A 16,492-nucleotide genomic window follows, 5' to 3' on the forward strand; every position below is an offset into this window, starting at 1 on the left:
AAGGGAGAAAACAATGGAGGATGGAGATAATTACTCAAGTGTTTATTATTTTAAAACTGTAGCACTCTGACCTTGCAGCTGTGTGGTGTCCTTGTACTTACTGGGCTGACATGTCCATCTTTCATTATGCTATTGGGAAGAAAGATCAATCTTTTCCTAACACATTATGCAGAAGGGACTGAATCTATTCGGTTAGCACAGGATAAGCAGGTCTTTTATGCTTTTAAAAGTGCAGGAAAATGACTTTCAGAGAATGGTGGCTAAACACTTAGGGACTAATTTAATAACAGAGAGTAATGGAAGCAGCTTGTACATTGTCTCTGTGGAACGTGTTAATAGAGAAATCGGAGTGAGTTTACTGGGCTGTGCAGCCTGAGACGAGTGTAGCTCTTTGTGGCAATTCAGAGGTTATGTTATGGGTGGCTAAGTTTGCCGATGTCTGCAAAAGCCGCACATGGGCATGAGACACTGAATTTTATTTCAGTGCTATCTTAATCACTGAAGAGTTCTAGTTAGTACAAAGTCAGAGTTTCCCAGAAGTTTCCTGGTTGTGGATCTTCGGTGTTGGCCTGGCATAAAGTCCCAATCAAATGCCATACCCAGGTAAAATGTCTGACAGGAGTGTGGAGAACTCATATAGCTGTGGAAACAACTCACCACAGCTACCACCACCTCTTCCATCTTATCCCGAACCCTTGCAGTGATGGCTCGAGTCCCACCCGAGCTCCTGAAGTAGCAGCCTCAATACAGCAAACAGTGAGAATCCTCAGAACAATCCTGGGGTAAAATTGTAGCAAAAATGAAAACTGAACTGAGCCCAGATTAATATTCTGATCCCTTCCCTTCCCAGTCCAAGGAGCGCATCCAACACAAAAAGAAGTTCTAACAAACCTTTTATAAATGATTTTCTCCTTCTCTTGGTGCTTCTTCCTGTATTGAAGGTATCCCCTAATTCTGGGGTGAAGGTAACTACTACAAGGGTTGTGTTTAGTAAACTATTTTGGGAAGTGCTGGAGTTCCAGGCTCCACTGAACCTGAGGTATCTGGAATGAACCAGATTCATGACTCATGGCTTCATTAGAAGAACTTCCAAAATCCACTTCTGTATTTGTCTCAAAAGGTTTTATTTTCACCTATTAATTTGGGAGAGCCCAGGATGAGGAGGGTGGGCAGATGGAAGTGGTCACTCTATTATTTATATTGAAGTAGCACCTTGTCAGGGGCAGCAAGTTTGTATCATTCTTGGTGGTGCCCAGAACGCATCCAAGTCCTGCCCCCCCCCAACACCTGCCTTGTAAGCTGATATATATATTTTAAAATAATGTAAAAATGGACTGGAAACAGTAAGCATTTAAGAGTTTCCCTATATTGCACAATGTGGGGGGGGGGATGACAGGTTTGGGATGTGGGAGGGGCTCAGGGCTAGGGCAGAGGGTTGGGGTGCGAGGGGGTGAGGGCTCTGGCTGGGGGTGCAGGCTCTGGGGTGGGGGTGAGGCTGGGGATGAGGAGTTTGGGGTGCAGTCAGGCTGCCCCGGGACTGGGGCCAGAGAGGAAGACTCCACAGTCCCCGCAGCCCACTCCCCACCGGCAGCAGTGAGCTCCAGGGGAGGGGGCCCTCTCTCTTCTACCCAGTAGCACGCTCACCCGGCACCATCACTGCACCTGTTCCTAGGGACTGGGCCCCTCTCAGGTCCAGGAAGCCCCCTTGTCTCCCCTGTGGTGGCTGCCGGGGGTGGGGGAAAGGGAGGGCTGCCTTCACGTGTGTGCCTCTTCCCCTCCTCCTCAGCCGCTGCCGCTTGTGCTGCTCCCTTTTGTGGCCAGCAGCGGCCGGCGAGGGAGCGCAGCACAGAGCGGCAGGGCAGCCGCCTGCTGCCCAGGGTGCAGGCAGGGACACTCCGGGGGAGGCACACACAGGGTCAGGGGAGAGACCCAGCCCCAAACATTGGTAGAGCTGAGCCCCCATGCCCTAGATTTGCTCGAGCACGGGCACCACGGGCCCATATAACTTGCTGCCCCTGCACCTCGGAGCTCCAGTCTTGGAGCAGGGTCCCATTGTGCTTCACAATGTACGGTCCCAGAATGAAAAGACAGCCCCTGCCTGAGACATAGAGTGTAAACCCCAGACAAGAGACAACAGGAGAGCACAAGGAAACAATGAAATAATATTGGCTAGCACGATAGGGAGCAGTCTGCACAGCTGTCTAACTGGCAGGGAATCACTGCCCCATTTCATGCACGGCATGAGCCCTTAGCAGTATCTGCTAACTGAAGATGCTGTGCCCTGGCCAGATTTCCACTGAATAGGTGGGTGGGGTGCAGAATTCTGTTCCCTGGAGACAGCAGCCGTATGTGCATGACAGCAGGTTTCGTAATTTTCCGAGAGAGAGGACAGTAGAGAAAAAAGTACAGATCAACTATTATGCCAATGAAGAGGAATTGTTGAAAAAAAATTGTGTTCCCTGGGGAAATGATACCTCTAAGGCAAAATAAAATTAGAAGCAAGAGCCTTAGTATGAGGAGGTGTTCGCTAATGTCTATGGGTACTATAATACATTTGTCATGTAATGCTAGTGTTCCAGTGGTCATTGCTCTGAGAGAACGGCCAGGCGTGGGGCGTTAGCATTTTATGCATAAGCAAAGGTAACCTGGGTGAATAGCAGATCATATCAGTTAGGCCCTGTCCATACTGGTCAAAACAACATCTTAGCTCCTTTCTAGTAAACTATTCAAATACTGTCCTTAGAAAGGAGACAACCCAGTTCACTTGGCCTACACAGACAAGGGCTAACCTTTCTGGAAAACCAGGGACATCACAGTCAATATCATAGTCTAATAAACCAGTTTATACAGGGCCGGTGCAACCATTTAGACGACCTAGGCGGTTGCCTAGGGCACTGGCATTTGTGGGGGGGCACCATTTTCTTTGGTGGCGACCGCGGCGGCTGGATCTTCAGCCGCCCCGGTCACCGCCGGCATTTAGGTGGAGGGAGCTGGGGCAGGGGACTGCGGGGACGGCTGCCTGTGGCAAGTAAGGGGGAGAGGCGGCACGCAGGGGAACTCCCCGCCCCAGCTCACCCCTGCCCCGCCTCCTCCCCAAGCACGCCATAGCCGCTTCACTTCTCCCGCCTCCCAGGCTTGCGGCGCCAATCAGCTTAGGCTCGGGGTGCTCGTGCATGGAGCAGGGGTGAGCTGGGGTGGGGGGGTGCCGCAAGGGGGGCGCCTCAGGGCGGGGGCGGGGGGGGTGCAAGGTGGAAGTTTTGCCTAGGGCGTGAAATGTCCTTGCACCGGCCCTGAGTTTATACCAAATTTAAGTCCTGTCAGCACTGGCAAGGGAAAGAACATTGACTCTTTCTGGTAAAAAACATCCACATTTAAATATAATTTGTTAGAAAAGGATCCCACAGGCTTTCCTTGTCCAGTATAAACAGGGCCTAACTGCACTTCCCTGCCAAGCATGGAAGTAGCCCTGAGTACATCCTACTCTTGTTATCAGGAACGTAGAAAAACATACTTGACTAGGGCTTGCTTCATTATGTCACATGAGGCTTAATGGTTTGCACTGGTAGCAACAGTAAACTGGAAAGCTGCTATAAAGATCAGTTGTGCAGAACCCAGAATTTCCATGTCACAGGAATTTCTGCTATTTCCAAATGTGTTTAGTTCTGAATCAGAATGAAATTAAATAATTCTGAAATTTCCCAGGAATCAAAAATTTTGAAAAAAATTCAAGTTTTAAGTCAATGGAAACATTTCATTTTGATTTCAATATTTTAATTTTTTCATTATTTTAACAGTATGAAATAAAAGCTATTTCAAAACTAAAAGTCCATTTTGATTTGGAAAAATTGAAACATTCCATTCCAAATTTGTCTAAACAGAACATTTTGACATTTTTAGAAAGTTTTTTTTTATTATTTCTTTTTGAAAAGAAGTGTTGTTGATATCGACATGGTCCTATGGGAATTTTCAGTTTCAACAAAATGCTGTTTTCCAGTGGAAAAAATTTTCATTGGAGAATTTTCCAAACCCGCTCAAATAAAAATCTTATGAAAAAGATCACATTCCCATAACAACTGACATGGCTTTTTATCTCCCGTGGAACAAAGGTGTTGCAAAACACTCCATGTTTTACCATTCAATGGCATCTGAGTGTAAGCCTCTCTTACTCCTTTGCAGATTTCACTCATTTCTGACACTTCCCTCCCTCTTTTCTAGTGTCAGTATGTCTATTTACATCAGTGTGTGAGAGACGTGTTAAGAGCAAGAAAGCTACGCAGTGAACAAGAAAATCCCTTGTTTCCAATATATGAAAATGTGAATCCAGAGTATCACAGAGGTAGGTAGGACAAAGTTATGAATTATAAAGCGTTTCAGATTCACAATTTAAAAACCAGGGACATATTGCATTATCTCTTGCCTGGGTTATTTTAACCTCCTGTCAGACTTGCTCTCTTCTCTAGGGTGACCAGACAGCAGATGTGAAAAATCGGGACTGGGTGGGGGGTAATAGGAGCCTATATAAGAAAAAGACCCAAAAATTGGGACTGTCCCTATAAAATCGGGACCTCTGGTCACCCTACTCTTCTCACCTCTTCTCCCTTCCCCTCTATCCAAAATGCTGGTGCTACAGTTGTCTTCCTCTCTTGTCACTCTGGCCATCTCATTCGCCTCTCCATTGGCTTCCCCATTAAATCCAAGCTTCACTTCCACACCTATGTCTCTGATCTCATTTCCTCCTACACCACCCCCTCACTTCTTATACACCTCCCAGTGCCGTCACTTACTACGCCCTTTAGCTTTCTTTCACGCTCTTGCTATCTCACACACTATTAAGCTGTCCCCTATGATAGGAACAGCCTCCAAGCCTCTCTCCTCCTCATTAAAATTCACTCCACCCAGAAATATTTGTTTCCTCCTTCACTTCACCAGCTGTCCCTGGTTTCCCTTGCACATGCTTACCTCACATCTCACATTTGTCTGGTCCATTTTACTTAGAAGCTTGTTGGGAGAGAGAAAATGTTTTATGTTCATGAAACACCATGTGTATTTCCAGTGCAACACAAGTGATTTTTAACAATAATACGTGCCATTTGCTTTCCATTGTTGATGACCTATCTTCAAAGCCTGGCTCCTTTCTCAAATGGAAAAGAATTTGGTGATCTAACTCCCACCTCTACGTGTGAGAGGCCAAAGACTGAAATAACAGGAGTTGTACAACTCATGACTGAAGTGTAATGGCAGAGCTGTGAGTGGGAACTTGCTCAGTGCCTCACTCTTGTCATACCAATTGCTAGACAGTGCTGGTGCTCCGCCACTTCCCCACACACCATATTCATCTGCTAAAGATGAAAATAAAACAGACTGGTGATTTTTCTAATCCGTTTTCCTTGCTTTCAGATGCTGTTTATTCGAGACACTAAGAATGTAACAGACACCTGCTTTTGTGCTCAGATCTGTTAAGTGTGTGCGTGTGTCTGTGTGCGTGTGCGTGTGCGTGTGTGTGTGTGTGTGTGTTTCATGCACTAGAGAGGCGCCAGACATTTCTATTGAAGCTGTGTATAATTTATTGGTCTGGTGATTTTTTAAAAAAATATATAATTTAAGTGTAATAGATATTATTGTATATAATTGTATTTTGGTGTTATGTAAATATGTATTTTTCTATAATGTTTATATTAATATTAAGCATCAGATAATACTATTTTTCCATACTAAAGTTTTTAGGAACTTTTCTACATAAACTATTTTAAACTGTGTGTCAAAAAGAACTGCTGAATTTGGAGTAGGTTATGTATTGGCACTTAATACACAAGAAAATCCATTAAGGATAGCCAGCCTTTTTAGCTGACTCAGTGGTCACAAGATGAAATAAGATACACATTAGGTAAAGGATAGTAGTCCTACATGGGAATTCTAAACTTTAAATTGATTGCTGATTGCTTGTGATTTGTTCAGAATGGATGAAATCCACAATGCCAGGGCACTGCAATGTACCAAAAGCTCATTAACATCCAAATAAGAAAACATCCACTTCACTATGAGCAACTGTTTCACTGTAATCTGAATGTTAGTGGAAAAATATTAACATATGTTGCCTTGAAGTTTAATAGAACTCTTCTTTTACTCTGATGGGAGGTCAGATTTAGATTTGACCTGTATGACTACATAAATGCATGCATACAGCAGCCAAAGACAATAAATAAATTACACATGCATTCACCCGGACTGACATGCAGAGACTTACTTCCGTGAGGCTGCAAAACCTGGCAATTTTTATCACTCTTTAAAACAAAAGTCATTATCTAGAGTGTTTAAAGAGTAGGCTGGGTTAGATAACATCAGTATAAACCTCTCAGGAATATACAGATTTACAGATGCCAAAGATGGAAACAGCTTTCACAGTAATAGTGGCATTTAAGATGCCATTGCTCTTTATTAGAGATCACTTTTCCCTTGAAGATACTGTAATCTGACCACTCCCATCAATAGCATTTGTTTCTTTCTGTTTAAAAAAAAAACTCACTTTGAATTAACAGGAAAGGGACTGTTCACTATTAAAATATAATGAAAACTTTGTTTAAAGAACAATCCTTTTCAAAGGAGAAAGGAAAGGCTTGGTAGTTCGGCCTGCCTTCCGATCTCCTCCCACACAGGTTATCTGGCGAAAGCTTGGCCTGCCACAAGACAAAAACTTAGACTATTTTTGTTGAAAGGAAGGGGCAGAGCTGTTTGGAGGAGAACTGGTTCAAATGAGGGTCTGATGCTGTAAATTCCCTGTTCTTTGGCATGTCAGTACCCCCCATAGAGCTTAATACTGTCCCAGCCAGCACTTCAAGAGAGCCCCATCTGTGAGGAGAAAACAGCTCCTGTTCCACAAAATTAAAATAAAATCATGTATTAGGGTTAAGAAGAAGGACCCGTGCCCCAGGTTTCAGGAAGAGAGAAGGATATAGGCCTTTTTTGCACCTCTGCATGCTGGGGCTAGTCCCTCCCTGCTGCAGAAACACCCATGAAAGTGACAATGGAAGAGCAGAGGAAAACGCCAGGGCTGCCCTTGCAGAATTTTCCTCTAATTTTCCACTCGGACGGGGTGCATTTGGCCAACACAGAACAAGCAGGGATTTCTACTCACAAACACTGCAGGTCACCCAAATTACTCTAGATAGACAGGACCATTCGTACAGTGCTTGTGCCTTTCCACTCACTCTGGCATCCCCCTACTCCTTACCAGACACCCTTCCTGCAGCTGCTCCAGAGACCTCCCTTGATACAAGGTTTCACAGCTGCTCAAAAGCTTTAGGCTGCTTTAACTGTTTGCACAATTTTGTGTGACAATGACCTTGATTCCCTGGCCTGTGGCCCTCTTGCTTCAAAGGTGAACCCCCCCCCCACCCACACGTTCTGTCTGCTAGCTAATAAGCTGACATATACATGTGGAGCCAGTATAATTATACTGAGAACAAATAAATGGCAGAAGCGCTGTAATATTTTTGGTGCAAGCCACCAGTTAGTATAATTAATTATATTTATTGTGCCTTGAAGTAGAATGCCAGAACCGGTAGGGAACTGTTAAAGCAAAAAGGCTGGACTATAAGGAACTGCAGTACTGAAGAAAGATAGCTGTTAAGGAAAATAATCCTCACCTGAAGATTTTTATATCTTGTATGGCTAAGAATCCCCTTCTCGATGGGTTCCAATGGTAAAGTTAAAAAGCAACATTCGATGTTGTTAACCCTTGAGCTAATATTTGCACAGTTGGGGCCCAAGCTTGTAAACCCCCCCTCCATGTGAATAGTCCAATTAATGGCAATGGAACTATTTACATGAGCAATGACACTTACGTGCATCATCATTTGCAGGACTGGGCCCTTCGTTAACCATTTTTTTGATTGACAGGTATTTAATAAAAATTGTGATGAATTGTTTTAGTCTGTGCAATACCAATGCAAGGTCTACTACCTATGTTAGCAAAAACTTTCATAAAACATAGCTAGAGATTTAGAGAAGAGGGTTTTTTTTAAAATTACAACTAGGTCATTGAAATAAATGATTGCAATAGACACACTGTGAAGATGTCATGAAAGTGCAACTTTTAAAATTATATCTGCTGCTATAGTTATTTATATGGCTTAAATGTGCTTGATAAATGCCTGCCAAAAAAGTACTCCTTAGGCCGCTACATAAAGAATTTCCCTTCAACTGTAGTGCCCATAAAGCTCTAAGAGCGGCTTAGTGGTCAGCTTACACAGTATGCCATGGAGTTGATGCTGTGCCTTGGAAAGCAAAGCGCAGAAACAATAGACAGCAAAGTGAGACCAAGTACAATTCAAAGTTACTATTCCTAAACTGAGTGGTAATGGTCTGAGAGTTATCAAATGGGAAAGGGGGGAGGGGGGTAAGCTGTGGTGACTTGTCCAAGAGCCATAGATTGTAGCTACTCAAGTGTAATACTGAGGTCTGGTTTACAGCAACTGCATGTCTTTGTACACAATGCACTACCCATAACTAGTATGGCTCGCAATTGCATACAATTAGTTGCCTGTCTGGCAATGCTTCAAGGACATTTAGTTGTGTGAATTGGCTGAAACATAAAATGACAATCATTTTGTTGATGACCCTGTGCTCAGCCTCAACCTTCTGAGCATTGCATTCTGGGCCCCGTTGTCCCCGGAGGAATTAAGATGACTTTGCACTAGCAGGCTCCCTGTGGCCTGTTGTCCTGGGCCCATCCGCTTTCTAGCGGGTGTAGTGACATTCCTGTGCCAGCACGATGCCCAAAGTAAAAGCAGCTTATTACTCATGACCTAGCAGATCAGTGAACTAGATAAGATTGGTCTTGTTGAATGACTGTAGCAGAAAATACATATGACTATGGACTAGTGTGGAACTGTGGTATATAGAATCAGTAATGCTGGATGAGTAATTTGCAGGTTGGCTTTTTTGTTTGTTTAATTTGAAAGCTAAAACCATATAGTAAGTCAAGGCAAGTAGCTGACTGTAGAGTGTTCTCAAATGGCACACTAGTTTACATTGCTAACCAATTCTTTTTAAATTGCAAATTCTGTGCCTGGGTAACGTTTCAGAAAAATGGCTGCAGAAAATATTCATTTTCATATTCTATTTAATTATTCATATTTGTGTTTCTAACAAACACTAGGTGAGCACAGAACTGCGCTACTATGGTTTATTTATGTATTTGTTATGTATACTTTTATATTTTTAACTCCAGTCTACAAAGGAACTATATTTGAGTGTATTTTACACATCGTTCATGAATAAAAGTTCATTTAAACTCATGTCCTTGTCTTCTATTTGACTGCTTTTGCATTATGGATTTGTGTTGTCCTGCTGTTTAGGGAAAAGGTCATAAGTGAGTTTGATTTTTAAATGAGACAGTCTTCAGAGAACATTAAATTAATCAACAACTGTTGCCTTAAATTTTTTCTGCTCAACTGTGTCCGAGCAAGAGACGTGCATACACCATATGCTATTGAGTGGTGCTTGCTTTTTCCTCCCAAATACCTTTCTCTGGGCTGTTAGTAACCAGTGTGCAATCTCTTAGCCAAAGGTCATTTTTTCAGCTGTAGTGTAGCTCAGGCGCTTGAGCGTCTGCTCTTTTATAGACATGTCACAAGGCACCGGTACCAATTAGGACAGATCCTCAGCTAACGTAAATGGGCCTCACTTCATTGACTGCAGTGGAGCAACATAAGTTTACGCCAAGATTTGAACCATGCTAGTTAACAACTAGCTTTTTTGCCTTTAACGACATTATTTTGCTTGCAGGCCTAATATTACTAAGTAAGTCAAACAAGTATTTTAGCTGTGTTGGCCTGTAGTTGCAATTTGCTGTTAAGAACAGGCTGTTCTGTTTATTTGAAGGGAATAGTGACATTTGGCTACCATTTGGTATTCACCAGTGCCTCTAAAGCTACTGCTACATGCGAAGCAGGGGGTGTGATTTCCTGCTTTCATAGGCAGACTTGGACTCGCTCTCATTGAGCTAGTTCACTAAAAATAGCAGCGTGGCCACACTAGCATTGGCAGCGGCTTCATGAGCTAGCAGCCCCCATGTACAAACCCACCTGGATCCCCGCCATGGGCATGCAGTCATGGGGGCTAGCCCATGCCGCCGCTACCTGGGCTACTGCAGCTAAACATCTATTTTAACAGTGAGCGCTAGCATGAGCATGTCTACGTGAGCTGGGAGTTGCACCCCTGCTCCCCAGCGCCAAGGGTAGCAGTAGCCGTAGGTGATGTGTCGTGAGGCCTAAAAGTCAACTAGAACTTCTATGTATGATATACGGAATGTACCGCTCACTCTCTCTCTCTGCTGAGCCACACACATCTACAAACCAATAGCACTAAGGCACTATGTTCCAGAGCTTGGCAAACGTCACTTATGTAGCAGAACGGAATAAAGATTAACCTTGCTCTAGATCAGTGGGTCTCAACCTATTAATCACTGTGGGCTGCAGGTTGAGAACCACCGCCCCCCTCCCCCGACAATCCTCCTCCTACATACACTGCTATGCCCCACACCCCTAGCCCAGAGACCTCGCCACAAAGTGGGGCCAGAAGTGGCGCTTTGGTGGTGAGGCCGGCAGGCAGGGACCCCAGACCCTGTTGTGTGGGGCCGGATGGCAGCCCTGACCTAACCCCACCACCAACCTCAACCCCCACCGTGTGGGGCCTGCCAGCCCCAACCCTGAACCTTGCCGCTAACCCCGACTCCTGCCATGTGGGGCTGGCTGGCAGCTCCGATCCTGGCTTTTGCTTTGCAGGGTCAGGCAGCAGCTCCAACTCGGATGCTGGCATGTGGGGGCTGGGCAGTAGCTCCGACCCCGGACACTGCCGTATGGCAGGCCCGACCCTGGACGCCACCGCCCTTTAGCGCACAGCTGGGCTGCTCTAGATCCCTGTTGGAAAAAGACCCCGCAGGACTATATCATTTTGTTTCTGGCCTTTAAAAATGTAGGTTTCCCAAGACATGGCAACTACAGAGACAATATTACCAAAATCAAATGCAAGCCCCAGAGCATGGGCATATTAGATTTTAGCGGTAGGATGGAGCACTTTCTAGCCTGGGCATCAGATCTGGCTGCTTGATAGGTAGCCTGTTTCTCACCCCTTTTCTGCGCTACTCGGCCTGTGTTTAGGTTAGTCATTGTCGTCTATGGCAGCTGGTATACCAAACCTAGGCACAGCCATGCCTGTCAGACACCTTGTTTCTTGCTCTTCTTCATGGCAAAGGCAGTATGTCAGCAACCAGCAGAGCGAAGAGAGTCAGATGTTACTAATGAAGCCTTTATAATGCCCTCATTTAAAGTACGGCTGCATACTTTAACTCATGGGGAAAAAAACCCTTCAGTTCCAGTGAACGCTGCCCCCCCCCCACCCCGTTCCATAGCCCTGTGATTAGCGTGCCCATCAATGATATGCAAGCCCACCATTCAAATCCTAAGGCTGGCTGATGTGGTACAGGGACTTGCATGAAGGGCTTCCAGCTGAGTGCACTAACCATTGGGCTAGCTGGTGAGCTTTCGTATTTTGCCTGTTGACGATATTTCACTTTCTATAACATACTCAAAGGGGCATTGGGCCAAGGCAGATGAACTGAATATCCCAGCATAGGTGCTGGTACTAGGGGGGGGTGCGCGCACACACGCACGCACGCACACACACACACACCCCACCCCACCCCACCCCACCCCACCCCCCACGGGCGTGATGGGGTTTCCACCACACAGAGGGTTTATAGTTTGGTTCAATGGCTCGCAGCACCCTCGCTGTACAAATTGTTCCAGCACCCCAACATGGCTTAAAGCCCCTTGCTCAGCTCACGTAGCGAAGGGACGTGAACCCAGCGATGATTCATGAGGAGGGCTTTTTGCTTGGCCTGCAATATGGGAGGGGAAGGGAAGGACCCCCACCCCGGCACACTTGCCCCATCCCTGGTAGCTGGGCCCAGGCTGGAAGGTCACTCCTCACACCTGTGCAGCACAGCTGCCTGAGAGAGCCAGGCTGGAGAGGCAGCAGCAGGCCTGCCCCACCTGGGACAGGCTGCCGGGGACAGGGTGAGCGAATCAGTCTGCCCCCCCAGCATGTTTCTGGCTCATTTGGCCCCTGTCCCTGGCAGCTGGGCCGGCGTGAGCCACTTCTCCAGCAGAGCTCTCTCGCTCTCAGGCAGCGGCTGTTCAGCACAGAGTAGCGACATGGAGTGGCCAGCTTCGGCCGCTTGAGAAGGCGCTCGGGCCTGCTCCCCCCCGGGCCCAGCTGCCAGGGAGAATGGCCCAATGGGCTGGGGGAGGCACAGCAGGAGAAAGACAGAGCCTCCTTCACCCCCTGCAGGTAACATAGGGCAGGAAGACCATGGCAGCGCCAGGCTGGGTGTGGGGGGGAGAGGGTTGTGGGACAGAGGATACATGGGGTGGTAATACATCTTCCCGTTCGATTGTGCCTGTCTTCCCCACACACACACACACTATTGGGAAACACAAGTTGTCTATGTTTGAACCTGTCACCCCCATATTCTGGGGCAGTGTTCTAACCATGGGCTGTTGGCGAGGGCTCTTCCTGTATAGGGCATGATCTAGTGGAGATGCGCTGAGCAGGCCTACCTCATCGGGCCCTTCGGGGGTTTATCTAGCTGTAGGCGCCTGCTGGGTCCTGTGTAAGCTAGGCAGGTGTCAAGCTTCAGGCAGCAGGGTGCACATGCTCACTCAGAAATTTAACTTCCTGGGGTATTTGACTGGCACAGATGTAGGCACCTACCTACACAGGAGCTCCCCATGCTGTCGCTCTGCAGCCTGCCCCTCCCTGCACAGTAGAACTACAGTAGCTAAACACCAAACTGTTTAAGGGATTTACTCAACTTCAGCTGAATCTGTGGCTGACCTCAGGTAGCCAGACAGCAAGTGTGAAAAATGGGGATGGGGATAGGAGGTAACAGAGGCCTATATATGACAAAGCCCGGCTATCAGGACTGTCCCTACAAAGTCAGGCCAGCTGGTCAGCTGCTGACAAGAATTGAACCTGGTTTCCCTGCAGCCTAGTCTACATTAGTTTAGCTACTTGGCCATCAGGGCCGGTGCAAGGATATTTTGTGCCTTAGGCGAAACTTCCACATTGCGCCCCCTTCCCTCCCCCCCCAGCCCTGACCATCACTTATTATAAACTTTCAAACTATTTTAAAAAAATACACCCTTTTTAGTCACGTATATTCCTTCCTTCATTCTTTCATAACAAAATCTACTACATTTTATTCTACCTTTAGAATATCCAATTATTGTTATTAATAAAATTAGAATGGTGGATACTCCATTATACAACAAGTGACAATATCACTATGACAAATTTCAACAACCTACACCTGCATATTCGCACAACAGTGAGTTTGGCTCCCGTGCCACTTCCGGGAGTCAGCAGTGGATCCCTGGGGAGACTAGTGGATCCAATGGGAGAGAAACCCCCATGTCTCTCTGGGGTGGGCAGGTGGCTTGAACTAGGTCCTTTGTCCGATGTCCTTTGACCCTTTTTGCTTGGTGCCAGGGAGTCCCACTTTTTTGACTGCTTCTTGGGCACTGGCGAGGGGTAGCTGTGCCAGACTGAGCCCGGTGCCAGGGGTGCACTACAAACGGGGGGCAAGGTGCTGGGCCTAGAGTCCTGCCGAGACTGCAGTCCTGCACTGGGCGGAGCGCAGCCTCCATGAGGAGAGCCCTCAAATGAATCTCACGCTCCTGCTGCATTCTCGGACGAAAGTTTTTACAAATCCAACACTTGTGTGATTCCCCCAAGCACTTCAGGCAGCTGCTATGGCGGTCACTCACAGACTTAGGCCTGCTGCAGGCATAACAGGGCTTAAAACCCAGATACTGGCAGGGATGCCTAAGGCTCTGGGAGGCAGTTTGGGTGCAGGGAGGCCTGGGACAAGGGGTCGGGGTGCAGGCTCTAGTAGGCAGTTTGGGGGCAGAGAGGGTGTGGGGGAAGTGGGCAGGGTGGAGGGGCGAGGACTGTGGAGGGGGGCTGGGGATGAGGGGTTTGGGGTGTGGGAGGAAGCTCAGGGCTGGGCAGAGGGTTGGGGTGCGGGGGGTGAGGGCTCTGGCTGGGGGTGTTGACTCTCGGATGGGGTAGGGCTGAGGATGAGTTTGGGGTGCAGGCAGGCTGCCCCAGGGATGGGGCCAGAGAGGAGGACTCCGCCCAGCCCTCTCTCTGCCGGCAGCAGTGAGTTCTGGGGGAGGGGTCCCCCACTTTCCCCCCCACCCTGGTAGCACACTCACCCCACACCACTGTCACTGCACCGGCTCCTAGGGCTCCTCTTAGGTCCAGGAAACCCCCTCGTCTCCCCGGTGGTGGGTGCTGGGGAGGGGGCTGCCATCACATGTGCACTTCCTCCCCTGCTGCTGCCCCTCACTGCAGCCTCACTGAGGGTGACCCTTGCACAGTGTGGGGGCAGAAGCGGTGACTGCGGGTGGAGCCCTGGGCTGGTGGAGGGTCCCGCTGGAAAAGGGAAGGGTCTGAGGGGGAAGGGCAGGGTAAGGGCAGCCTGCCCTGCAACCAGTGATGGAGGGGCATTAGGACCCTGCGGCAGCAGTTGATGTCAGGAGCAGAGTCCAGGCAGCATGGAGCTGTGGGAGAGAGGCAGGGACGCTTCTGGGGCCGGGAGACACTCGGGGGAAGCGCGGGGGGGGGGGGGGGAGGCTGAAATGCTGTAAAAAAAATTGGAGGGTTTTGGCACCCCCAAATCTTGGCGCCCTAGGCGACCGCCTAGTTTGCCTAGTGGTTGCACCAGCCCTGTTGGCCATCCTTCCTACCCACTTGCAGCTGGTAAGCATCAAAGATTTTCAACAGATGTGGGAGCAGTGCAAGACTATGAAGACTCAAAAAAGTGAGCTAGTTGTTAGGAAGACCCTGCCTGCAGGAAGAGAGCAATGAAAGGAAACAAAAATGGATGGCTTTAAGAGTGAGCCAGTATGAGAGACTATCCGAAAAGGAGCGAGTGGAGGAGGCATATGGCTGATATTTCAGTTGCATTTGCTTGCATTTTCACAGAGCTGGGGGCTGTGGTGTAGGGCTACAATAGCAGAATTCACATTGAAATTTTTAATAGATTAAAAATATGAAGATCTTCTGAAGAGCTTTTAAAAACAGACGCCGGGGGAGCAGCATCGGGCCATGTGGCAAAACATCCATTGACTTTAATGGGAACAGGATTGTGGCCAGAAAAAGCAATTTGGTTTTAGAGTAATCTGAAAAGAGCAAGGTTAGTAGCAATACAGAGGGGAAAGCCAACACCTTCCTGAAGAAAAACACATATCATATACTGTGTAGTAATGATACCAGAATACGCCTCAGTGTAAGCTGAGCTATACTGTAGAAGTAATTACTAACAAATAATTAAATGCAGAAAAATAAAATAAAGTTTCTCAAATGCCACACACTGCTCGGGAAGGAAAATGTAATGCAAATAAGAGAGAGAGACAAACAAGTTCACATGTTAATTGAGGGCATTTTAATTGCCTGTCACAGTGATTTCACTATTGTTATTTTAGACTAAGTAAAAATGAAGAAACACAGAGATAACAAAGAATGTAATTCAATGTAGAAAGCATCAAACAACATGAGAGAACATGGGCTCAAGATGTGATAAATGCAACCAGCCAGCTAGCTTACCACTATATCTGAAGGACGCCCGAGGTCAAAAGAGAGAAAAAGATTTTTTGAGTATCAGACGTTTAGTGAATGAGCTAACAGAAATTGAATCCATGCAAGGAAGGTTGGGGAGAACTAAAAATATCCAAGCAGATGTTGAGTTCTCTCAACTCCCCCTGACTTTTAAATGAGAATTGAGGATGTGCAGCATTTCTCAACATCTGGCCTAACTTGGCGGGAACAATATTCACTCTTTACAGTGTTGGAAACAGCAATAGGAAGAGTAGAAAACCCACCACAGCCTTGTTTTAACAAGTTCTTAAACATGTGAGTATTTCCATTTGCCTCAGTGGGACGAGGCTTAAATGCCTTGTTGAATCAGGGACCACGTGAGGAAAAGTGCAACAATCAGGAAATTTTGGGCCTAATTCTGGCACTTTATTCATAGTTCGCAACACCTCATTTGGAGCTCAGTGAGACTAAAGACAGCCTGTGAACTACAGGGATGGGAGAGGTTAGGCAAGCAAAGGACAACGGGTAAAGCCCCAAAGCACCTCCACGAACAATATTTAAATTGACATTTTGATTGCGCTTTCTTCACCAGTCAATACAACATAACAAAACAGTTAAGCTAAAAGCATGAACCATTACAAATAATATGTGACATACAACCCAAGGCCAAGGAGAATGCGTTCTTACTGAAATCTCAGAACTGGCTGTGATTTTGGCATTACCAACAAAACCCCAATGACTATATGCAATTGAGCTCTGACTCTCCTCCCATTGAAGTGAATGGCAAAACTGCCATTGACTTTAGTGGGTGCAGGATCAAGCCCTTAAT

General features: G+C 46.9%; 2 protein-coding genes across 10 annotated transcripts in view; one reads left to right on the top strand and one right to left on the bottom strand.

Moving 5' to 3' along the window:
- The window catches only part of PTPRB (protein tyrosine phosphatase receptor type B), an 89,009-nt gene extending 79,713 nt beyond the window's left edge, over positions 1 to 9,296 (top strand). For all 7 annotated transcript variants that reach the window (XM_039500190.1, XM_039500191.1, XM_039500192.1 and 4 more), the window contains 2 exons: positions 4,216 to 4,336; positions 5,398 to 9,296. In XM_039500190.1, the coding sequence (XP_039356124.1) occupies positions 4,216 to 4,336; positions 5,398 to 5,420 (144 nt within the window). In that variant the 3' untranslated portion in view covers positions 5,421 to 9,296. The remainder of the gene's footprint in view (positions 1 to 4,215; positions 4,337 to 5,397) is intronic.
- The window catches only part of KCNMB4 (potassium calcium-activated channel subfamily M regulatory beta subunit 4), an 89,031-nt gene that overhangs the window by 20,591 nt on the left and 51,948 nt on the right, over positions 1 to 16,492 (bottom strand). Inside the window, exon 5 of one of the 3 annotated variants that reach the window (XM_039500201.1) lies at positions 658 to 777. The exons of the other annotated variants lie outside the window; for them this stretch is intronic. The gene's annotated coding sequence lies outside the window, so the exon portion shown is untranslated. The remainder of the gene's footprint in view (positions 1 to 657; positions 778 to 16,492) is intronic. 3 annotated transcript variants of the gene reach the window in all.

Source organism: Mauremys reevesii, linkage group 1 (assembly GCF_016161935.1).
Source record: "Mauremys reevesii isolate NIE-2019 linkage group 1, ASM1616193v1, whole genome shotgun sequence".
Classification (NCBI taxonomy): domain Eukaryota; kingdom Metazoa; phylum Chordata; order Testudines; family Geoemydidae; genus Mauremys; species Mauremys reevesii.